Source organism: Canis lupus, chromosome 21, assembly GCF_003254725.2.
Source record: "Canis lupus dingo isolate Sandy chromosome 21, ASM325472v2, whole genome shotgun sequence".
Lineage (NCBI taxonomy): Eukaryota > Metazoa > Chordata > Mammalia > Carnivora > Canidae > Canis > Canis lupus.
The window spans coordinates 15,579,661-15,605,753 of NC_064263.1; the positions used below are offsets into that span (position 1 = coordinate 15,579,661).

At 39.8% G+C, this 26,093-nt stretch overlaps 1 protein-coding gene across 30 annotated transcripts in view; it reads left to right on the forward strand.

Annotated features, from left to right (window-relative positions):
* DLG2 (discs large MAGUK scaffold protein 2) overlaps window positions 1-26,093 on the forward strand; it is a 1,976,108-nt gene that overhangs the window by 1,613,329 nt on the left and 336,686 nt on the right. For all 30 annotated transcript variants that reach the window (XM_049098993.1, XM_025419434.3, XM_025419437.3 and 27 more), the window contains one exon: window positions 3,463-3,619. In XM_049098993.1, coding sequence (XP_048954950.1) covers window positions 3,463-3,619 — 157 coding nt within the window. The remainder of the gene's footprint in view (window positions 1-3,462; window positions 3,620-26,093) is intronic.

Consider the following 26,093-nt stretch of genomic DNA (forward strand, 5'->3'; position numbering starts at 1 on the left):
TGCCAGCCAATGGCAATGACGTAGGAGAAGGAAGAGGGAAGCAGTGCTAGTTGGCAGAACTCTTTCCCCTTAAGGTAGCATCAGCAGGGTCAAGGGAGGAGCTGAACTTCTAGCTCTACTTAGAGGCAAGGTGGCAGAACAAAATGGTTCAAGGCAGCGCTAGTCAGCACCCCATTTTCACTCTCCCATTGGTGTCAGCAAACCCACAGGGAACTGAGCTTCTACCCCTACTAAGTGGCAATGAAGTAGAGTGAGTAGAATACTAGTTAGTACCCCACTTTCCTTGCTGGCATCACCAGGGACAAGTAGGGAGCTGAATATCCATCTCACTTGGATCTGCAAGCTATGCCTAAACTGATCTACAACCTGCAAAAAACTCAATTAAGTAGGATATAGCATTTTACACTGTATACACAAATGTCCAGTATATAATAAAATAATCACTTCTCATACCAAGAATCTGGAAATTTTCAACTTGAATGAGAAAAGATAACCAATAGAAACCAACACTGAGATAACACAGGTGTTTGAATTACTTGACAAGAATTTTAAAGTACTCATCATGCTTCAGCAAGTGATTATACATGCACTTAAATAAATGGGAAAAGACATGAAAGTCTCAGCAAAGAAAAAGAGGATATAAAGAAGACTCAAATGGAATGTTAAAGCTGAATAATACAAAACCCAACGTAAAAAACTCATTGAATGGGCTCCAGAACAGAATAAATGTGACAGAAGAAAGAATCACTGAATCTGAAAAGAGAAAAAGAGAAATTAGTCTGGACAGAGAGAGAAAACTGATTGGAAATAAACCCACTACCTACCACTTCCTTTAATACCACTCTCAGCCAAGCCACTGTTCTGCCTACATATAGCAATTAGCCACATAACTGATCTCACTTTTTCAAATTTTGCCCCTTGAATCTATTTTATACCAGAGTAACCATTTAGAAACATAAATTAAGTCAAGCAATCTTCTTCTCAGTGGCTTCCCATTTCTGTCAGTGAAATTCAAAGTTTTAGAATGGTAGACAGGGTCCTTCAAGATTTGTCCTCTGTTGTCTCTCCACCGATGGTAGGCAAAATTCTAAGATAGCCCCATGATTTCTACCTTATGATATTACTCTCACAGTTAAATTACCTTAGGGATGGCAGGGTGGCTCAGCAGTTGACCATCTGCCTTCAGCTCAGGGCATGATCGTGGGTCCTAGGATCGACCCAGGATCCCCACAGGGAGCCTGCTTCTCCCTCTGCCCCTCTCTCTGTGTCTCTCATGAATAAATAAAATCTTTAATAATAATAATAATAATAATAATAATAAATGGAAAAAAAGAATTTACAAATGTTCTTAAGGTTACAAATTATTTGATCTTAGGTTGAGAAGATTATCTGACTGGGCCTAACCTAATCACACAAGCCATTGAGAAGCAAAAGGTTAAATCTGGCTAGTTGTAGAAGAGTAAACCACAGAAATTCTAAATAAGAAAAGGATTCAGTGTGTCATTGCCAGCTTGAAAATAGAGGTAACCACATAGTAAGGCATATAAGTAGCCTCTAGAACCTGAGAGAGACTCCCAACTGGCACCCAGCAAGGAAACAGGGAACCCAATCTTTTTGATGTTTAGTTAATTCTATATGTCATCCTGACTGGGCCACAGGCACCCAGGTATTTGGTTAAACAGGGCAGGGGTGTTTGCTTTGCCTATAAATTTTCTGAGTTCTTGGAACAATGACTGGTATAGTAGTGCTTACAAAGTAAATGTGCAATAAAATAAATTGACTCTATGTCAAGTTACCTCTGACTTAATCCATTGTGTTGTAATATATTATAGTCCAAGGTGTATGTGCACTTTATGCCCTTCCTCAAAATTTGGCTAAATATGGATACATAATGCGTTGCTTGTGCATGGGAATGTGATAACAAATAATAGACTCTGTGTAGTCATCAGTGTAAAAATAGCCAATGTAAAATGGCTCCTTGCCATTCTTACATCCTTAAGTGCAGGAAAGTATAAAAGAAACTTTAATGAGTGGAACTGGGATACTTCTGAGAGGAGGGTGGGTGATACGAAAAGTGCCTTGGTCAAACCCAAGGCTTACAGAATACATTTTTTAAAACTACTAATGAGAAAATAGAACTAGATGCCTTCTAAGGTCCCTTAAAATTCTATATTCTACAGTTATCTAACCTCGACACAAACTCAGTTAATAGCTCAAGATTTGATCTCTCATCCTTTTACTGATGAGCCTGAAATCTGCATTTGCAGTCCTTTCTGTGGATCCATATTCCTAACCTTTTGTCTCCAACTGTTTCCAAACATCACATGGATAACACACCATGACCTGGAATGGAGCATGTCAAAATCGTACTCATCTTCATGATCCTGGATTCCGGTTCCCTTGTCCTTTTGCCAATTACGTAGATATTCTTTCCTCTCTCCTCTTCTGCCTGAGTCAGTTTCTGGATCCACTGTTTCCCCTGTCAAATTTCCTCCCTTATGTTGCCCTTTCTTTTCATTATCACTGTTGTCACTCTTGTTCATGCTGCCACTTTCTCAAAACTGGATTATTTAGTCAACATCCTAACCAATTTTCCTATCTCCCATCATAACTGCACTCTCCTCTCTAGCAATCCTACGTATGACCATTTGTTAATGCTTCTAAAATGGATTTAAATATTCTCAATGCCTCAAAAACTCCAGTGAGTCTCCACTGCCTACAGAGTACATTTTAATTAACAGTCAAACGAATATGTAAGATATTTCATGATCTGGCCTATTCAGTCTAGTCTCGTGTCCCCCAGATTCTCTTCTCTTTTTTAGATACACTCATCCTTCTGAGCACTACTGTGGTGCTCCATAGAAGAGCAAATGGGTGGGGAGAGTGAAATAGGTGAAGGTGGTTCAAAGGTACAACCTTCTAATTTTAAAATAAATAAGTCCTGGGAGCATGGTATACAACATGGTGCATAATACTGCATTATACATTTGAATGTTGCTAAGAGTAGATCTTAAAAGTTTCATCACAAGAAAAAGAAATGTAACTATGTGTGGTGGAGGATGTTTACTGGGCTCATTCTGATGATCATTTCACAGTATGTACAAATATCAAATCATTACATTATACACCTGAAGTTAATGTTATATGTCAATTATGTTTCAGTTTTTTAAAAATACAAAAACAGATGTTTTAAACAAAGGAAAAATGGAAGTAAGTCCAGTGTAAGAAAATGTTTTGGAATTAAGGAATGACTTTGCATGGTATTTTGACATTTGTTATCGTGAGAAACTGCAGTATCTTCCCTGATACTAACATTTTTCTTAAGGTGCTAATGTATCTTACATTGGGAAGCCATTTTATAGGTAGTGAATTGCTGGTATCATATATCTCAATAAAAAGTAAAAGCAACCTAAATTTTGAGTGGGTCACCCTCTGAGCTCTGTTTTCTACTTGTTTCTCCAGGGAGCCCCGCAAGGTGGTCCTGCACAAAGGCTCCACTGGCCTGGGTTTCAACATTGTGGGCGGGGAAGATGGAGAAGGTATTTTTGTATCCTTCATTCTGGCTGGTGGACCAGCAGACCTGAGTGGGGAGCTCCAGAGAGGAGACCAGATCCTGTCCGTGAGTATTTCTTCTTAATCTTCAGTCCTGATACCACATGAGAAAAAGTAACTTTCAATTATGACTCCAGAAGCACCTTAATTAAAAAGGAAATATGAAGGATGCCTGGGTGGCTCAGCGGTTGAGTGTGTGCCTTTGGCTTGGCGTGATCCTGGGGTCCGGGATAGGGCCCCACACTGGGTTCCCTGTGGGGAGGCTGCTTCTTCCTCTGCCTGTGTCTTTGCATCTCTGTGTGTCTCTCATGAATAAGTAACTAAAATCTTTAAAAAAAAAAAGGGTGGGGAATGGATAAGAGCATTATGGCTTCCAGTACATGTGGCGGTTTAAATGATACTGAAGTGCTTGGTGCTTGTTACTCACTTCGAGGGATACAGGTAAAAGTGCTAGTGTTTTTGTCTGGATGCTATGAGATATATTTGCATCCAATAGAATAGTGAGGAGCATGCCTTTTTAAGGTATATTAATTATTTTTAATGCAGATTTTTTTCCAAATCCATAACTATACTCTAAAAATAGCACCTTTATAAATATATAGTTTGGCATATATAACCATATAAGAAAGTACACAAAATATGTAGTTGAATGCCACTGATAAGTGGTAGCATCAGCACCATTTACCTAAATATAAGAATTACCAGCAACAATTTATTAAGCACTTATTTTTAACCAAACATTTTATAAAAGTAATTTTTAATTCTCACTATCACCCTGAAAGTTATTTCCCCATGTTCCGATGAAGAAAATAAGGTTCAAAGAGGTTAAGTCAGTGTTTTACCAAACTAGAGAGAGTAAGAGCTGGGATTTAAATATTCAGGGTTGTTTTTTTTTTTAAGATGTTATTTTTAAGTAATCTCTATACCCAACGTGGGCTCGAACTTACAACCCAGAGATCAAGAGTCACATGCTTTACTTGACTGAGACAGCCAGGCCCCCGTAAATGTTCAGGTTTAATGCCCGTGACACCTGCCCTCTTTTCCCTCCTTCCTCCCTTCCATCTGTCTTCCTTCCTTCTTTCTTCTTTCTTTTAGTGAAATATTTATTGACTGCTTCTTTTCACTAGATCAAGCTATCTTTCTGGAATAAACTCTGTGACAGGTAGTTAAAAACATTGTGGATGTTCATGACCGTACCGGAATTTTGGTAATCTTGCAAATAATGGGAAAAGATCAAAGGAGCCTAGTTCTTATGGCCAAGTTTATGGTTCATAACTCAATGAAGCACTTAGTTTGTGGTCTTCATTATGTACTTAGAAAAACTTGTCTTTGTTATATAGCTGTGATTTATAACTAGAATTTTCCAAGTGACCTTATCTTTGTTAGCCATCATGCCATCCCTACCTTCCCCTCACACACATATTACCCGTGTAATGTACTCAATTGACCTGAGCAAAGTATCCAATGTTCTGAATGGATGGCCTTATCTTATATATTCTGGTAGTTCTCTCATACATTAAGTCCTCTACTTACTCATTAGCTAGCAGATGTCTGGACAGATTGAGTATGGGAGAAATAGGGTCAGGTCCCAATGGCAAGACTTTGTTCTGTCATTCAAGAGCTGAATATAACCCCTTTAACTACTCCCCTCTGCATACTGTCTCTACACTTAATATCGATAGATAGATAGATAGATAGATAGATAGATAGATAGATAGATCTTCCTTAAAGATTTTATTCATTTATTCATGGGAGAGATAGAGAGAGGCAGAGACATAGGCAGAGGGAGAACGAGGCTCCATGCAGAGAGCCTGATGCAGGACTCGATCCCAAGACCCCAGGATCATAACCTGAGCCAAAGGAAGAGACACTCAAACAGCGATACTCAAACAGAGGTACTCAAACAGGTACCCTATATATATCTTCCTTGACTTATGATGGGGTTGTATCCTGAAAAACCCACTACAACTTGAAAATATTATAGTCAAAAATGCATTTCTTAAACATGCTCAGAACACTTAAATTGGCCTACTTTTGGGCAAAATTACCTAAAAAAAGCCTATTTTATATTTTATAATTGTTGAATATTTCATATAATTTACTGGTACTGTACTGAAAATGAAAACAAAATGGTTATATGAGTGCAGAATGGTTGTAAGTGTATCAGTTGTTTATCCTCATGATGGCATGGCTGAGTGGGAACTGCCACTCACGGCCCAGTATCACAAGAGGGTGTATGCCATATTGCTAGCCGGGGAAAAGATCAAAATTCAGAAGTTGAGGTACAGTTTCTAGTGAATATGTATTGCTTTTGTACCATCACAGAGTTGAAAATTTGTTAAGTCAAACTGTCATTAACTCCGGAACCATCTGTATAAGATATAACTTCTTTTTATTGACATTTCTTTTCTAAGTGACGAAAGCTCCCTGAAAGCAAATTCTCCATCTTACATGGTTTTGTGTCCTTGACATTTAGCATAGTGACTGGCACATAGCAGTCTCCCAAGCAATGTTTGTTGAATGAAAAAGTGTTGAATAAATGTGGTGATGCTCTACAAAGTCACTGTAGCCTCCCAGATGGACTCTAAAACTCTAAGATGAACATACTTATATATTGTCATCATCCTGACTCAAAATCTGTAGCCCAGGGATCCCACTGTTACTTCGCCACTGGCGAAGTCTGCATTCACACTGGCATAGCACTTTCCCACACACAAAGCACTTTCATGTGTGTTAATTCTAAGTGTCAGGATTGAGTTATTATTACTCTCACTTTCTTATATGAGGAAAAGGGGATTCAGAAAGGCTGAATGATTTGTCCAAAGCTCTACAGCTACTGACCATGATGTTGAACTCAAAATCAAGTTCCCTGACCCCAAATCTGTTCTTTCTCTTCAAGCACAGTCTCCCTTCAAAACCTGTCAATGATCTCATTCCACATTTTCTTATCCCATTGAGTACTGCTCTGTGTGAGCACTACACTCAGGAGCACACGAACTATAAAGAGCTAATACTTCCATGTTATTTTTGAGTCAGTCACTATTATGACCAATTTAATCTTGAAACCGCCCTGTGCCTTGTTATGCTCATTTTTAAAGTAAGCTCTACACCAATCTTGGGGCTTGAACTCACAACCCCAAAATCGAGCGTCCCTTGCTCTACAGATTGAGCCAGCCAGCCACCCTCGTATTATGTTCATTTTAAGTGTAAAGATAATGAGTCACAGAGATGACATTAGACTTTGTTTAAATGAGAAATGTATAGGTTTTATTTATTTCAACTTCTCGGCATATGGTAGAAATAGGGATGAACAAATAATATTATTACTCAACAAAGAAAGTTCATAAGTATTTTGGTTTTCAAAAGTAGATGTATCCATTTAAATAATACCAGCAGAACCACATAGTAAAAGAAGGCAACCAATCAGAATTATAGTCTTCTTGGAGACTATAATTCATAGACTATTACAACAGTCTCTGACATTCAGATATCATATCCTTTCTTTTTTGTCATTTCTTTTATTGAATTTTGATTTGCCAACATATAGTATAACACCCAGTTCTCATCGCATCAAGTGCCCCCCTCAGTGCCCATCACCCAGTTACCCCATCCCCCTGCCCACCTCTCTTTCTACAACCCTTTGGTCATTTCCCAGAGTTAGGAGTCTCTCATGGTTTGTCTCCCTCTCTAATTTTTCCCACTCAGTTCCCCTCCTTTTCTTTATAATCCCTTTCACTATTTCTTATATTCCCCAATTGAGTGAAACCATATGATGATTGTCCTTCTCCGACTGACTTACTTAATTCAGCATAATACCCTCCAGTTCCATCCATGTGAAAGCAAATGCTGGATATTCGTCCTTTCTGATGGCTGAGTAATATTCCATTGTATTTAATACCACATCTTCTTTATCCATTCATCTGTCGATGGACATCATGGCTCCTTCCACAGTTTGGTTATTGTGGACATTACTGCTATAAACATTGGGGTGCAGGTGTCCCAGTGTTTCACTTCATCTGTATCTTTGGGGTAAATACCCAGTAGTGCAATTGTTGGCTCATAGGGTAGCTCTATTTTTAACTCTTTGAGAAATCTCCACACTATTTTCCAGAAGGCTACACCAGTTTGTATTCCCACCAACAGCGCAAGAGGGATCCCCTTCTCCACATCCTCGCCAACAGTTGTTGTTTCCTGTCTTGTTAATTTTTCCCATTCTCACTGGTGTGAGATGGTATCTCATTGTGGTTTTGATTTGTATTTTTCTGATGGCAAGGGATGCAGAGCATTTTCTCATGTGCTTGTTGGCCATATATATGTCTTTGGTGAAATTTCTGTTCATGTCTTCTGTTCATTTCATGATTGGATTTTTTGTTTCTTGGGTGTTGAGTTTAATAAGTTCTTTATAGATCTTGGATACTAGCCCTTTATCTGATAGGTCATTTGCAAATATCTTCTCCTATTCTGTAGGTTGTCTTTTAGTTTTGTTGACTGTTTCCTTTGCAGAAGCTTTTCATCCTGATTAACTCCCAATAGTTCATTTTTGCTTTTGTTTCCTCTGCCTTCATAGGTGTATCTTGCAAGAAGTTACTGTAGCCAAGTTCAAAAAGATTGTTGACTATGTTCTCCTCTAGGATTTTGATGGAATCTTGTCTCATATTTAGATCTTTCATCCATTTTGAGTTTATCTTTGTGTATGATGTAAGAGAATGATCTAGTTTCATTCTTCTGCACGTGGCTGTCCAATTTTCCCAGCACCATTTACTGAAGAGACTGTCCTTTTACCAGTGGATATTCTTTCCTGCTTTGTCAAATATTAGTTGACCATAGAGTTGAGGGGCCATTTCTGGGTTCTCTATTCTGTTCCATTGATCAATGTGTCTGTTTTTGTGCCAGTACCAAACTGTCTTGATGATCACAGATTTGTAATACAGCTTGAAATCCAGCATTGTGATACCCCGGCATTGGTTTTCTTTTTCAACATTCCCCTGGCTATTTGGGGTCTTTTCTGATTGCATACAAATCTTAAGATGATTTGTTCCAACTCTCTGAAGAAAGTCCATGGTATTTTGATAGGAATTGAGTTGAATGTGTAAATTGCCCTAGGTAGCATAGACATTTTCACAATATTTATTCTTCCAGTCCATGTGCATGGAATGTTTTTCCATCTCTTTGTGTCTTCCTCAATTTCTTTCAGAAGTGTTCTGTAGTTTTTAGGGTATAGATCCTTTACCTCTTTGGTTAGGTTTATTCCTAGGTATCTTATGCTTTTGGGTGCAATTGTAAATGGGATTAACTCCTTAATTTCTCTTTCTTCAGTCTCATTGTTAGTGTATAGAAATGCCACTGATTTCTGTGCATTGATTTTGTGTCCTCCCACATTGCTGAATTGCTGTATGAGTTCTAGCAATCTTGAGATGGGGTCTTTGGGGTTTTCTATATACGGTATCATGTCATCTGCAAAGAGGGAGAATTTGACTTCTTCTTTGCCAATTAATGCTTTTTCTTTTTGTTGTCTGACTGTGGACACTAGGACTTCTAGGACTACGTTGAATAACAATGGTGAGTGGACATTCCTGTCGTGTTCCTGATCTTAGGGGAAAGGCTCCCAGTGTTTCCCCATTGAGAATGATATTTACTGTAGGCTTTTCATAAATGGCTTTTAAGATATTGAGGAATGTTTCTCTATCCCTACACTTTGAAGAGTTTTAATCAGGAATGGATGTTGTATTTTGTCAAATACTTCCTCTGCATCTATTGAGAGGATCATATGTTTCTTGTTTTTTCTCATGTTGATGTGATCTATCACATTGATTGTTTCACAAGTGCTGAACCCCCCTGCATCCTGGGGATAAATCCCACTTGGTCATGGTGAATAATCTTCTTAATGTACTGTTGGATCCTATTAGCTAGTATCTTGGTGAGAATTTTTGTATCCATGTTCATCATGGATATTGGTCTATAATTCTCTTTTTTGGTGGGGTCTTTGTCTGGTTTTGGAATTAAGGTGATGCTGGTCTCATAAAACGAGTTTGGAAGTATTCCATCCCTTTCTATCCTTCAGAACAGCTTGAGTAGGATAGGTATTATTTCTTCTTTAACCATTTGATAGAATTCCCCTGGGAAGCCATCTGGCCCTGGACTTTTGTGTCTTGGGAGGTTTTTGATGACTGCTTCAATTTCCTCCCTGGTTATTGGCCGGTTTAGGTTTTCTATTTCTTCCTGTTCCAGTTTTGGTAATTTGTGGTTTTCCAGAAATGCATCCATTTCTTCTAGATAGCTTAATTTGTAGGCATATAGCTGCTCATAATACTTCTTTAAAATCGTTTATATTTCCTTGGTATTGGTTGTGATCTTTCCTCTTTCATTCATGATTTTATTAATTTGAGTATTTGCTCTTTTCTTTTTAATAAGGCTGGCTAATGGTTCATCTATCTTACTAATTCTTTCAAAGAACCAACTCCTGGTTTTGTTGATCTGTTCCACAGTTCTTCTGGTCTCTATTTCATTGAGTTATGCTTGAATCTTTATTAACTCTCTTCTTCTGCTAGATGAAGGTTTTATTTGCTGTTCCTTCTCCAGCTCCTTTAGGTGCAAGGTTAGCTTTTGTATTTGAGTTTCCAGTTTTTGGATGGATGCTTGTATTGGGATGTATTTCCCCCTCAGGACTACTTTTGCTGTATCCCAAAGATTTTGAACTGTTGTATCTTCATTTTCATTAGTTTCCATGAATCTTTTTAATTCTTCTCTAATTTTCTGGTTGACCCTTTCATCATTTAGCAGGATGGTCTTTAACCTCCACGTGTTTGAAATCCTTCCAAACTTCTTCTTGTGGTTTAGTTCTAGTTTCAAAGCATTATGGTCTGAAAATATGCAGGGGATGATCCGAATCTTTTGGTATCAGTTAAGACCTGATTTGTGACCCAGTATGTGGTCTATTCTGGAGAAAGTTCCATGTGCACTTGAGAAGAATGTGTATTCAGTTGCGTTTGGATGGAAAGTTCTGTATAGGGACACCTGGGTGACTCAGTGGTTGGGTACCTGCCTTTGGCTCAGGTCGTGATCCTGGGATCCAGAATCGAGTCCCACATAGGGCTCCCAGTGAGGAGCCTGCTTCTCCCTCTGCCTGTGTCTCTGCCTCTCTCTCTCTCTCTCTCTCTCAGTCTGTGTCTCTCATGAATAAATAAAGAAATCTTAAAAAGAAAAACAAGTTCTGTATATATCTGTGAAATCTATTTGGTCCCATGTATCATTTAAGGCCCTTGTGTCTTTGGTGATGTTCTGCTTAGAAGATCGCTCAATTGCAGAAAGTGCCATGTTGAAGTCTCCTACTATTAGTGTATTATTATCTAAGCATCTCTACTTTGGTTATTAATTGATCACTATACTTGGCAGCTTCCACATTAGGGGCATAAATATTCATGATTGTTATGTCCTCTTGTTGTATAGACCCTTTAAATATGATATAGTGTCCCTCTTCATCTGTTACTACAGTATTTGGTATCAACTTTAATTTATCTGATATGAGGATTGCTACTGAGCTTTCTTTTGAGGACCATTTGAAAGGTAAATGGTTCTCCACCCCTTCATTTTTAGGCTGTAAGTGTTCTTAGGTCTAAATGAGTCTCTTGTAGACAGCATATAGATGGGTCTTGCTTTTTTACCCAGTTTGATACTCTGTGTCTTTTGATGGGGTCATTTAGCCCATTCACGTTCACAGTAACTATTGAAAGATATGAATTTAGCGTCATTGTATTACCTATTCAGTCCCTGCTTTTGTGAATTGTTTCTTTGGGCTTCCTCTTTCTTTTACAGGGTCTTCCTTAATATCTCTTGGAGAGCTGGTTTGGTGGTCACATATTCTTTCAGTTCCTGCCTATTCTGGAAGCTCTTTATCTCTCCTTCTATTCTGAATGAGAGCCTTGTTGGATAAAGTATTCTTGGCTGCATGTTCTTCTCATTTAGCACCCTGTATATTTCATGCCAGCCCTTTCTGGCCTGCCAAGTTACTGTGGAGAGGTCTGCTGTTAATCTGATATTTCTCCCCCTATAAATGAAAAATCTCTTGTCTCACGCTGCTTTAAGAATTTTCTCTTTATCTTTGAAATTTGCAAGTTTCACTATTAAATGTCAAGTTGTTGAATAGTTTTTATTCCCACCTGTCCCGGGGGGAGTGCAGGATCTTGGGCTTTTAATTGTTTTCTCTTTTTTCCTCAGCTTCCTTCCTTTTCATCAACTTGTTTTCTATGTCACTCTCTCTTCCACCTCATTAACTCTAAAAGTTAGGACATCCAATTTGGATTGCATTTCATTTAATTTATTTTGAATTTTGGCTTGATTAGATCTCAATTCTGCAGTCATGAAGTCTCTAGAGTTCTTTATGCTTTTTTCCAGAGCCACCAGTAGCTTTATAATTATACTTCTGAATTGAATTTCTGACATCATATTGAAATCCAAATTCTATAACTCTGTAGCAGAGAATACTGTTTCCAGTTATTTATTTTGTGGTGAATTCTTCCTTTTAGTCATTTTGTCCAGTGTAGAGTGGCTGTATGAGTAGGCTGAGTCAAAAATATCAATGACGGAAGGGGAGGAGGGCGGGGGGTGGGAGTGAATGGGTGACGGGCACTGGGGGTTATTCTGTATGTTAGTAAATTGAACACCAATAAAAAATAAATTAAAAAAAAATATATCAATGACGACCTAAGTAAAATACAGCCTAGATGATTCTGAAGAGGTCAGAGACCAGAAAATAAAAGAAAAAGTACAGAACAAGATAAAACAAAAGCACCACTGAAGTGAAAGACAAATTTTAGAACAAAGGTATAAAAATAAAAAGCCAAAAACAAAGAAGAAAAAAGAAGTAAAGATAAAAGGAAAAAGAGAAAAAGGTGGGGTGGATGGTGGTGTTGAGGAAAGTGGTAGTGGAGAGACAATGTAGTCTACCTGAGGGGTCCTAGAGGGTGATCCTTTTGATTCTGAGTATATTTTGTTCTGTATGTTAGATGATGCACATCTAATTATATATTATATAATTTATATAAACCAGCAGTACTCATATAAAGCCCCAACATTGGCCACCAAAACATAAATAAGATAAAAGAGGGGAGCGGAATGGGAATGAAGGGTGAATATAATCTCACAGAATGAACCAACATGGTATTCCACTTGGTTCTGGGTGTATGTTGGTCGTGTTTTAGAAGGTATTAACTAAAACAAAACGAGGCAAAAATAAAAAAAGCATATCTTGTGTATCTACCATTTTTAACTATGAAAGTTAAAATGAGGAGCTGGTAAAATATTGTAGTTAAGGTGGGAAAAGAGAAAAAGTATTGGAAATTTTTAGTCTGATATAAAAATGAGTCATAATGGAAAAAGAAACGAGTCATAATGGAAAAAGAAAAAAAAGGACCCACTAGTTCTATATACTATTTTCCCTCAGTCCTGGAGCTTTCCAGTGCTGCTTGGTCAAGAACTTGCTCTTCCCCTGTCCTTCCAGCTGATCTTCTTGGGGAGGGGCCTGCTGTGCTGACTCCCAGGAGTGTGTACCTGGAGGAGATGCTCTGCCCCCCCACCGGGTGCTGGGCTCAGTGGGAGCTGTTGACCCCCTGACACCTCTGTTCCCTGGTGGCCCTGCCCATCCCAGGCCCAGGGTGACACAAGAAGGAGCAATCACACTGGTGGCAGCCAGCTCTCCAGCTCTGGAGTCAGCTCCCCACAGTAACTACCACAGTCAGTCCGCACTGGTCTAGGTGCTCCCAGGGCAGCAGGGGACGCTGATCTGCAGCTCCGGGGCAACCGGCATCAGGAGAGTCCTTGCTGTCCTGTGCCCTCCCCGCCTCCACCTGTCCCGGGGGGAGTGCAGGATCATGGGCTGTGTCTGGTTGGCACCCTGGGATCTGGGGCCTGTGCTGCTGGACCCATAATCCCAGGGCTGCATTTCCCAAAGGGAATGGGGTACAGACCCCTCCATCTGTAGCTTAACCGACTGGCTTCTCCCAAATGCCTTGAGGGCTTCGCACTCCAGCCCTTTACTGAGATGGGACCACGGTTTGCAGTGCACTTTCCCCCGGGCGCCCCTCCTCTTATAGTGACTCCAGGAATCTTGAGGCCTCACTGCCCCTCCTGGGATCCTGCCCGGTTTCCCTGCTAGCACTTTTCCATCTGGGAAGAATACGATGTGGATTTTTAAAAAGTTCCCTCTTCTCCAGGACTGGGCTTTCCTGTCCCAGAGGCCCTCGCGGCCAGGCACTAGCCCGGCTCTTCAAGGGACCCTTCCCCCACTTTTTTTTTTCTCATTTTCCTACCTTGTTAGAAGCAAAAACTTTTCTCTGAAGCATTCCAGCTGTTCTCTCTTTAAATCTCAGATAGAATTCGTAGGTGTTCAGGAAGTTTTGAAAGTTATCTAGGTAAGTTTGTGGGGCCAGGTGAGTTGAGAACCCCTACTCTTCCACCATCTTTTCCCTCCCTCATATCCTTTCTTATGTATATCACTTGCAAAGACAGTTCAATGATAACAATATTGTCTGCGTTTTGCAATCAAAAAGGAAGAGGCAACATTTCTCTTTTTTAGTTTGCAAAAAGCTATTTAAACTGTGGCTAGTAATTGGCTAGTTTCAAGGTTCAGTATTGGAATTTCATTGGTTAATATTAAAAGAAAAGATTAAACAGGCTCAAGAAGCTGAGACATTACAATATGGAAAGAAAACAGCAGAACACAATTATTAACAATGGAATATGGAGGATATGATATTTTGCATCTACAGCTTACACTAGTTATAAAAAGACAAGCTATATCTTTCTGGAAAAAAACAAGAACAAAAACTATAAATAGCAATCACAATCTAAATATAAATTCTGTTACTACATCATGTAAGATTATTTTGTAAATAACTTATGCTAACAGTAATGTAGCAAGTTCAGAAAGAAATAGAATCCCCATGGAGAAGAGCTGTCCACTTTTCTGTGTCAAGTGGTCTTCATTGAAAAGAGACTTGAATTTTTTTTTTAAATTTATGATAGTCACAGAGAGAGAGAGAGAGAGAGAGAGGCAGAGGGAGAAGCAGGCTCCATGCACTGGGAGCCCAACGTGGGATTCGATCCCGGGTCTCCAGGATCATGCCCTGGGCCAAAGGCAGGCACCAAACCACTGCGCCACCCAGGGATCCCTGAAAAGAGACTTGAAAAAGAGATAATTAACTTTGTAATCAGGGGCAGAATGTCCCTTCCTGCTTTCTAGAATTATTCTCCCACACAGTCTATACAAACTTTAGAGATAATTTATTTTATTAATGACTTACTATGTGACAGATTTTGTACTAGGATTTGAGATCTCAAAGAAGAGATAAATATCCTGTCCTTAAAGTATTCACAGCCTAAAGGCAAATGTATCAACATATCTATTATATGTGAACTATAGATATGGTTATAAGTATAGATGTAGATATAGTATAGATATAGATGGCATACTGAGGAAAGAAAGGAGACCAAACATTTCAAATCAGCATATCATATTGTAAGTACTCAGTCAGTGCTGCTATAACTACTAACAACTTTATGTTTAGAATATGTCTAGTTTTTTTTAAAAAGTGTCAGATAACCATGTCAAAAAAGGCCTCTTTTATAGAGTTTGAGTTATTCTTTCTTTGGAACAGGGCTTGAACTTGATGAGCACTTCCCAAAGAGTATTTTCCAGGACACTAGAAGAGAAGGATTGTATTAGGGTGCTACTGAGGGAAAGGGTTCCTTGGGACCAGGTTTCTTCACTGAAGAATTTTCAAAAACATCTCATTAACTAGTGTACTTTGGGAGTCTCCTCAGAGGCATTCTTTTCCCAAAGGTATTTGACCACTAAACCCTCATGTAAGGAGCACTTCACAAGACAACAATAGTAGGAAATGTGTGAGTAGATATTTTTCTAATTCCCATACTTGACTCTTTTCAGAACAAGGTAGCCGTTCTTGTCTGTGAAGAAAATCAGCTAGCCTTTTACTGTTTAAGATTATGGGCGCCATCTACTGTTCATGCATCATTTAAACATGGCAACTAGATGGTGGAATATCTAAAAGCTCCATTGTAGGGCTTTATTAGCCTCCACTTTCTGCTTCCCGCCAAAACTACAGAACTAAGGTAGCTAGGAAGCTGAAAGATAAAGAAATCATAACCATAGGCTGCATTCTATACATGTAATGTGAGTGATCTTTTTAAATTTCCCCCTTATGTATTCTATTTCTCCAGCATTTGTTGTAGAAACTCTTATCCAATAATTGAACCATATTCTTGAGGTGTTGGTGTAGGAGAATTTAGGACGTTCAGCATGCAATCACATTAACTAGTGCAGTTGCCTCCTCAGGCATTCTTCCTGCAGAGGAAAAGATAAAAATGCTTCTGTTATTATTTGTTTCAATGCTTTGTTATGAAAAACGTGGAGCAGAGCACGTAGAAGCAATACCCCTACAAAGAGATTCTTTTCTGTGTCAGCAAGCAATTTTAGTTTTTTCATTCCTCAGAAACCTCAAAAAGAGCACCCCAGCTGATCTTGCTAACTCCAAAACTCATCCTTGATGGATTTTTAAGTATTTAACTAACTGTGTTCCGAGATAGATGGCTTGGAATAAGTGCTGCCAAAAGTGCAATGCTGCAATTGTTGAGGTGAAGGTACAATAGATAATTTTGCATTTTTACGTTGAAATTGAAATTGTATTATGGATTTAGAAAGAGTAAAAATGAGTCACGAATCACCTGGATGTTTCATTCATTCTCAGGTTAACTTAATGTCTTCCTCCTCAGAGCCTATTTGCCAGATCCTTATTATTATGTTATTCAAATAGAATTTGAGCACTGTATACACTATTCATCATCCTGGGATACTGATAAAGTCACCCTTCTCTTGTTACCTCAAAAGACAACTCAACTTCACCTACAATATTATGTCTGAAATCCAGCCCTTCTGCCTTCCCCCAAAAGTCCCAAATTATTTCTTTGATTCCCTGAAGTGATCCTCTTAAGAGGACCAGCACTCCCCAAGATACCAGAGAGGCTCTGAGGCCTGTGCACATGTGGAGACAAAAGCAATCCCTCTAGCTCTGTGCTGCTTTGTCACCTTGTCTCAAAATTACTACAGCTTAGACTGGAAGTCTTAAAAAAACCTCTCACCTCAACACCACCGTTAGCTTCTTTCCTCTCATCCTCAACACTTAGAGTCACCCAAACTCCAGCAAAACCTTCACCCCTAGCATCTTTCTGGCTGAGCTCCACCCACTCCCATCTTTCCCACTAGAAGACAGACAACAAGAATCAGAAACTAAAATTAGCTTAAGCACAGCACTGTATATTTCCAAGCAGGAATGCCTCGACATCTGCATTTGGAGTAAGGGGGATTTCACAGCTTCCCTCAGGAAAATGAGTAGATATATCTGTCCTCTATAGACAGCTTTGGAATCAGTGGCCCATCTTAAAATTGTGCTCAAAGAAACTGTATTTGCTGAGGGGAATTATGAGCATTTTTGACACGTTAAACAACAATGCATTTTGTGTGCATTCCCTCCCTGCCCTCTTGCTCTTTCTTATCAAGGCGTCAGGAACTTGAGGGTTCTCTCTCAGTCAGGGACCCTATTAAACAACTCTAAAGTAAAATCTAACCAAGTAGAACTGATGGTGTTTTTAAAAAGGTGAAGACTTCTTGCCCCAATCCAGACCACTTGAATTCAGGTTTCTGGCCCGAGAGCATGTGAAGCCTGCCCCAGAACTTGTGTGCCTGTTTTAGGCATCTGCTGAATCCTACCTTCTCTAGATTCACTGGCTCTTGGGTCTCTGGCTTTTGCCTCTCCATTGTGGAACCAACTCAAACTTCTCTCCACTTTACTGGACTTGTCTTCATGCCAACCCTAGAGCCCAGCAGCTCCCCTGCTCAGGGACCACCTCAAATAAAAACAGGGTGGCCAGTGAAAAGGCTCCAGGGGAGAGGATTTTCCTCAGCCTCAGCTTCAGAGCCCCACCATCCAAGCTGACCCCTGGCCCACTCGCCAAAGGGTAGGACTTCAGCACGGTGTAGCTACACTCCCCAAGTCCTTTATTCCTATAGATATCCCAGGATGCATAGACATCCCCTGTCACATATAAACTTTCAACCTTTGCAAAGAGTGAGCCTTTGTCATTTCTCCCCTTTTCTTAAAATTTTTCAATGGTTTCTGCCATTTTTCACATAAAGTCCAAAATTCTTAATGTGGCCTACAAGGTTTTATAGCGCCTGGCTCCTGCTGACCCCACTGGCTGCATATACACCGCTTCTCCTTCTCCCATATATTGTCCATCCCAGCCACCCTGGCTTTTTGATTTTCCTCCAATCAGGGCTACTACTCAAAATATTTAGCAACTTGGTACATGCAATTTAGCACCAGTCCATACAGTGAATGACCATAGTTTCACTGCTACAGGATTGTACGGCAGTGGAATCTTCTGGCAACCAGGGTTGTGGGTCACTTGGGAGGGCTCAGGACAGGAATTATTTATTGGCAATCCACAAGGAAGTGTTCCACTTTTCTAACGAAAGGAATAGCCACATTTATGGGTAGAAACTCCCACAGGCACCAGTGTGTGTACTAAATTTCCTCTGCAAAGGAATTCAGAGTGAGCAAGGGCCTTCTATTACTTAAAGGGCACCAGAGAACTTGTGTATTGCCCTAGATTATACTTAGGAAACATCTCCATTGTCTGACATAGAATCTGGCTAATGAATGGTGCCTATCAAAGGAATAAACCCAACAAATTTTAAGGGCATGGTAGCAAAACAAAATTAATTTGCTATTTTCTGATCCATTTCTTAAGTACTCCTTATTGCTATTAACACTCTATATCACAACTTGTAGAGATGCAGCAAGAAGAGTATCGTGAAACATGCACTTAAAGTGCACTATATCATGCACTATTTCATAACTCAACTTTATGCAGCCTTCAAAAGCCTGACCTTCAGTGATACCAGTTCCAATTTTTCTTCAAAGTAATATTTCCACAAATGCATTCTGTATAATACTAGATATGTGAAATGCTCCATGAAAAAAAAGGCTCATGCTCAAATGAAGGATCTGAGAAATCCTATAGCAAATAAAGAAGTGCTATTAAAGCATTTTTTCTAAACATATTTAATTAAAAAATATTTTTTCCCCTGGAATATGAATTACTATCTAGTAGCATATACTTTTAGAAATTCTGCCTTAAACTAATCTCCAGGAGAACTCATGCAAGTGTTTTATTTGGGAGAAGTAACATGTCCACATTGAAAGATTATTTGCAGAGTTTGAGGTGCAGTGAGGAGAATGTAATCCGAATACCTAAGACCAAAGAGGAAATCTGGAAAGATCCTCATCAGACAAAAATGGAAATGAGGAAAGGGTTTGTGGAGCACTAGATAAAGGATATTCTTTACATAGAACTTATTAACCTATTCACATAAAATCAAGCTGCAGACATGTACTAAGCATCTACTAAATGCCAAAAACTACAAAGTGTTAAGGATCCAACACGAAAAAATATAGTTGTGTCCTTAATGAACAAACAGGCCCATGTGGGGACACACACACACACACACACACACACACACAAATTTCCAATATAGCACAGGAAGTACTGATGGCAAGTTCTGGGGAAGCACATGGGCACAAAAGAGGCTGTCATTAGCCCAGCCCAGGAATGTGAGAAGGCTTTCCACAGGGGATGCTTCCCAACAAGGACTAAGTGAGAACATGGAGAAGTAGGGATAAAATGCCTAATATTTATTGAGTATCTGTTGAGTACCAAGTAATGTAATGTACTATGATTTCAACAAATTCTAGTCATGTTGAAGGCTCAGAGACATGAAATGATTTGCCTAAGATCACACAGCTAATCAGCAGTGATGGTGGTATTTGAACCTCGGTTGCTTCTGATTTCAAAGCTATGCTCTTTCTGTAATGGCAGCCTTCAGAAAACTGATTTTGGGGGTTTGCTTATGTCTGAGGCTGTCCACACTTTAAGTCCATTTAGTGAGAAATACATAAATGCCTAAAATAGTAGAGCATTTGCAAGAAGAGATATGGGCCACCACAGGAAGTCATTGTATATATAGATTCTAAAATTGAGGTGACTTAGAAGCAACATCTAGATTCTCTGAAGCTTGAGGGCAACGACTATGTCTGATTCATCTCTGCATCCCATTGCTTACCAAAACCCAGCTACTGAGCAAATGTTTAATGAATGAATGAAAGACTCATCCTTACCCACTTCTCTGAAGGCAGCTGGGAATCCCAGGGCTCCTCTCAGTTGTATTTATCCAGAAGCATGGGCCAGAGGACTCTTTCTGTCCTGAAGATTCAGAATATCTTAAAACTTTTAGCTTTCTGGCCAATAGAATGTGTTTTCCAAATCAAATCCTTTTCTAATGTACAAATAGGAATTCCAACAGATCAGGAAAATATTAAGTAAATATTCTAATGCTAAATATGTGATGTTTAATTTTTTTAAAAGGATTATATTGGGCAGCCCCGGTGGCTCAGTGGTTTAGCGCCGTCTTCAGCCCAGGGCGTGATCCTGGAGACCTGGGATCAAGTCCCACATTGGGCTTCCTGCATGGAGCCTACTTCTCCTTCTGCCTGTGTCTCTGCCTCTCGTTCTCTCTGTGTCTCTCATGAATAAATAAATAAAATCTTAAAAAAAAAGGATTGTATTTATTTATTTGAGAGAGCCAGAAAGAGAGAGCACAGACAGGGGAACTATCAGAGGGAGAGGGAGAAGCAGACCACTGCTGAGCAGGGATGCTGACGTGGGGCTCAATCAATCCCAGGATCCCGGGATCATGACTTGAGCTGAAGGCAGATGCTTAACCAACTGAGCCACTCAGGTGCCCCGTGGGATGTTTAATTTTAAAATATGTTTATACATTATATGGTCTCATTCATTTGGGGAATATAGAAAATAGTGAAAGGGAAAAAGGGGAAAGGAGAAAAAATGAGTGGGAAAAATCAGAAAGGGACAGAACATGAGAGACTCCTAACTCTGGGAAACGAACAAGGGGTGGTGGAAAGGGAGGGGGGTGGGGGGTGGGGGTGACTGGGTGACGGGCACTGAGGGGGGCACTTGATGGGATGAGCACTGGGTGTTATTCTATATGTTGGCAAATTGAACACCAATAAAAAATAAATTTAAAAAAAGAAAATAAAAAATATTTGGAACTGAAAAATGAAAAATAAAATAAAATATGTTTATAATATTTACTCTTCTTCCAAAAAGATTTTTAGATGAATAAGAGTTCCTCAATAAGCCTCAAGGGGTAAACACTTGATCCTAAGCCTTCTCCACATAAGCATTGAAAATGCTCTATCACAGCTGACCCCCAATAAAGGGAAAACCATGCACAGATCTCAAGTTGTAAGGAAGGAGTGATCCTCAACTGAAAGTGGACTGATTTTTAGTCCAATTTACTTTTGCCTCTGACTAACCTACTTTGCTAGCTAATATCTAATAAGCCTTACATATATGCCTCACCATTTCTATGTATGAGGTCCCTTGCTTTGGACATTATCTCATTTGATCCACATAGCATTCCTTCAGGATAGGTTGGAAAGAGACCATTTACCATTTTATACAGAAAGAAACTGATGAGTTTAGTGATTTTCTAACCCAAGCCAGTTGGACACCAGAGGTAGGCCTCCTATCACAACCAGCTTTTTCACCTGTAATGCTAACTACTCTAGGAATAAGCCTAATGGAAGCATGGTTAATTTATGTGCTGGAGTTCTGGACTCTGGGACATCTGGGTGACCTAAATGAAAAAGGAATTTGTTGAGGAAATAACAAATAGCTCCCTGGATCTTCAGCAAGCCTGAGGATGCAAGGTCAGAGGCCGGGGAGAAAATCCTGCTGAAGGACAGTCTGTTAAAGATGCTATCATTGAGGCCATCATTCTTGGCCACTTAATACCAGGCCACATTGCTGGAGGTGCTGTATTTAGTATTCATCCCCATTTCTGGTACAGAGCTCCTAAAGCACTTGGAACTTCCTATATGATGAGGGCATTGAATCAAATAATGTATTTAAGCCATTGGCATAGTCTCTAATGAGAACTACTTATTCAGTCATGCATTTATTCATTCATTCACTCATTCATTTATTTGTGCAACAGTTTATTCAGGAGCCATTATGTGCCAGGCATTATTGTAAGTATCAGGAATATAAGAATTGGGGGAGAAAAGAGAAGAAACAGACAAATTGCTGCCTCATAGTGCTTATATTCTAGTGGGAAAAGCAAACAATATATTTTTTTAAGTAGTGGATAAGTAAATTATTTAATCCATTAGAAGATGTAGAAAACCAGTGGAAAAACAAGAGGAATTTGGAATGCAGAGAGAGGAGTTGAAATTTAAACAAGGTTGTCAGGGTGGGCCTCAGTGAGAAGGTGGCATGTTAGCAAAGACTTGAAGGAAGGAAAAGTGGGCCGTGTAGTTCCTGACGGAGGACAGTCAGCAACAAGTCTGTGTAAGGTGCACGCCCAGTGTCCTGGGTCCACTCTGGGGTGGGAGGAGGGAAGAGGAATAGGAGGTGAGGACAGAGGGCTAATGGATGGGTCATAGAGAGAACAGCCTCTCCGCTTCTGTAACAACACGACTTTCACTCTGAGAAACAGGAAGAGCCATGGAGGATTATAAGCAGAAAAGTGACATGATATGAACTTGCTTATATTTTAAGAGGATCACTCTGGCTGCTTGTTGACAGGGAGACCAAGGGACAAGGATGGAAGCAGGAAGCAAGCTTGGAGTCTACATGAATAACCAGCATGAGAGACAGTGGAGGAATGGACAACTGTGGTAGAAGGGGGGAAGTGAGGAGTGATACTGGATTTGTTTAGAAGGGAGAGTTAACAGATCTCCTGAGAGATTGGATGTGAGGAAAAGGAAAAGGAAACCATAGAGGATGACTGCAAGATTTTCTACCTGAACATGAAACAAGCAGAGATACTACTGGTTGAGCTGGAGACTATCTTCCAAGTGGAGAAGGTAACAGGTAGAGACAAACTGAGCCTATAGCACACAAAGGTCCTCCTCGGGGAGAAGAGGAGGAACCAGCAAAGGAGGAGGAATCCGGTAGAACCTGGGAGCTAAGAAGAAAAGTTTTTCCAGAAAGTGGGACCAACTGCTTCAAATGCTGTTGGTCAGTCACCCAAGACAGGAACTGAAAATTAACTGCTGAATTTTAACAGCATAGAGCTTACTGATGCAAATGAAAAAGCAGTGTCTGTAGTATAATCGAGTGAGAATCCTTACAGAACAGATTTCTGAGAGAATAGCAGAGGGGTTCATGGCAGTGATTGCAGTTATCTCCTTTGAGTTTTGCTGAGAAGGGCTAAGTGGAATGCGATGGCCACTTAGAGGGTAGAGTTTTGTTTGTTTTTATAACAACTTTTTAATGTTAATAGAAACAGTATTTGTGTGTCGATGTAGAAGGGGGAAATTAGTGATTTATTTATCAGTTCGCCTAAATATATGTATATTGAGTGGAAGAAATGGAAAACACATCATATACATGACAAATTATTATTTTTTATTCTTTGATTAATTGAATATCTCTTTTTGATCCATTGTGTTTACCATTGAATTCCTGGCTCCTGAACAGGTCCTCGTACTTTGTGCTGAATATGAAAGCATAACTCAAGTACTATGCCGGGTGCTATAAGGAAGAGGGTGTTGAACCAGACATTGATCCCACCTTTGTGGAGTGCTAACCTAGGAGAGAGCCAGCTGAGCATGGTTATAATGCATGGCAGATATGATAGAAAGGAACAATCACATTGTTTTAGTCTTCTCATCCTACTATTTTGTTTAAAATAAATAATAAGTTCCTTGACATCAAGTATAACCTTGATCATCATCACCACCACCGCTGCCACCACCAGCATTCATTCCCCCATATAGAGTGACCGTTCTCAATAGCTGACACACAAAAGGAGAGTCAATGAGCACCCCATTGGCAGCACTCTACCCTTGTATAAGCTATTTCCCTTTCTACTACCCCCAGATTCCCAAGGGACACTTTGGCCTTTGCTTCCTAACCTCTGCTCAGGTTCTATGCAATTGCAGTACTTGAAGCAGCAGCAATCATGGATCATGAGGTATGAACTACCAGCTAGTGCCTAGGTTGGGGGACTCACCTAACTCATGCAGGCTAATGGAAAAGAGAGGAGAGACACATGCAGAATGGGAAAAGGATCCTTCTGAGACTCACATGAAGATCATGATGACATGGCAAACTTTAAGAATAAGGAGTTAAGGGGATCCCTGGGTGGCTCAGTGGTTTAGTGCCTGCCTTTGGCCCAGGGCGCGATCCTGGAATCCCGGGATCGAGTCCCACATCAGGCTCCCAGCATGGAGCCTGCTTCTCCCTCCTCCTGTGTCTCTGCCTCTCTCTCTCTCTATGTCTATCATAAATAAATAAATAAATATTTAAAAAAAAGAATAAGGAGTTTTCTCTTTATTTGCCCTCCAGGGCCTCCAGTCTAATGGCAGGTCAGAGCAGGAAGAAGGAGGACAAATTCTTAAATAAGACCATATTAAGAGGCAGAAGGAACTAGGATAATATATGGGATTATAAAGAGAATCTTGGGAAGGAGAAAGGAGTAAGAACAGACAGATGCTACAATAGTTCTAGATACTACAAATTGTTCCCCTGCAGAAAATCCTATCTTACCTTGTCTCCATGGAAATTCCCATGGTGGTGGAGGTTGAGGTGTTCATGTTCTGAAATTACAATGTCTCAAAACTGAATGCCTCAGAACTGCTAAAACCACAATTCCTAACATATAGTAGATGCTTAGTACATTTTTAAAATTAAATTATAAAAACCTATCAGGCAGGAAGGAATAAGGATTATATTTGAAGCCATAGCCTATTATAAATGATTCTAATTATAAAGATCAGTTGCAGGTAGGAAAGTATGCCAGAGATTGGTTTGGTGAAAACTAACCAAGCAAAACATCTGAGATGACCACCAGGTGAACTAATTATTATAAGAGCTTCAAGAGTTCAGAGAAGAAAAAAAAAAAAAAAAAGAGTTCAGAGAAGGGAGAGATTTATTGAACAGGGAGGGAGGCAAAATTAAAGGACATACAAGAGACCGTAAGTAGAGCTCAGATATACAGGGAAACAGCCTCTCCCTTCCTCCCCCATCCCTGTGTCCCCACAGCTAAATAACACCCCATGTTTTTGGTTTGGTCTTGGTTCATTTTCATAAATATTTCTTCAACAGAGTTTGAGTTCCTTGAGGACAGAGTTGTGCCTTGACCATAATTGCGTCCCAGGGCCTAACCCAATGTTAAGCACACAGAGGTGTCTGTGAGTGCTGAATAGTGAATGGAGGAACTTGAAGAAACCTTCCCTAGGGGAAGAAAGATCTTCTGAGGGTTTGGTTGCAAATTTTTCCCTGAAATGCACAGATGACTTTTTTTTTTTAAGTTGTCAGTGTCATCTAGGATCTGACACATTGCCTCCATTTTCCAACACTTAAGTGTTTGGGAGAGAAAATACTAAGCTGAAAAGGTGACAAGAAAATGACTGAAGTGTGAATCAGTGGATGGTACCCCAAGGGTAGCAGAAGAAGCCACAGTAGTAAACCAGTAGAAAAGAAAATACCCCTTCCTCAGTCCCCAGACCCATGTCATTATCTGCTCCAGGAGAAATGATCTCCAGGGATTCCTTTTACTGAAACATCTACTCTCTTGTCCCCGAAGCCCTGAAGACAAGATAAATCCCTCTGAAGGCAGGCACTAAGGTCTGGACTCTTCAGTCAGAACCGTATCTATCTTGTTGCTTACAAAATGTTTAGTATCGTCGATCTAGTGGTGCTGCATGATAACAAGAATAAAAAATTGATTGTTTCTGAATACTTTCTGGTTTATAGACCAATGTTAGGTTTTAATTCTCAAAGCAAACTTGAAACAGACAGGGGATGCACCATTATTATAATTTGTACTTTTCGTGAAGTCAAGCTACAGAGAAATTAAGTAGTGCATCCAAAGTGGTTAAATTAAATGGGAACCTGGACACTTAGCTGCTCTTTTTTTATATATACACCTCCCAGATATTTTCATATACTGTGGAATACAAACCTAGTACTCGAAGATATGTAGTAAATAGCCGGTTGAGACGGATGTTATTCCTTGAGAATGCCACCAGATGGCAGTAAAAGATTTTGCATAAAACTGTGTACACTGATGATCGCTGACCTGTTTGCTGGGATTTTGCCCTAATTGTATTTTTTTTTTTAAGGTTTTATTTATTTATTCATGAGAAACACACAGACAGAGGCAGAGACAGAGGCAGAGGTAGAAGCAGGCTCCTTGCAGGGAGCCCAGTGTGGGACTCTATCCAGGGACTCCAGGATCACGCCCTGGGCTGAAGGCAGATGCTCAACCGCTGAGCCACCCAGGCGTCCCACCCTGATCGTATTTGATTAAGTTTTAAAACTGGTTACCATAATGCTAGATTTTTAAATTATAATTCAGGAATAAAAACTGGATTAAA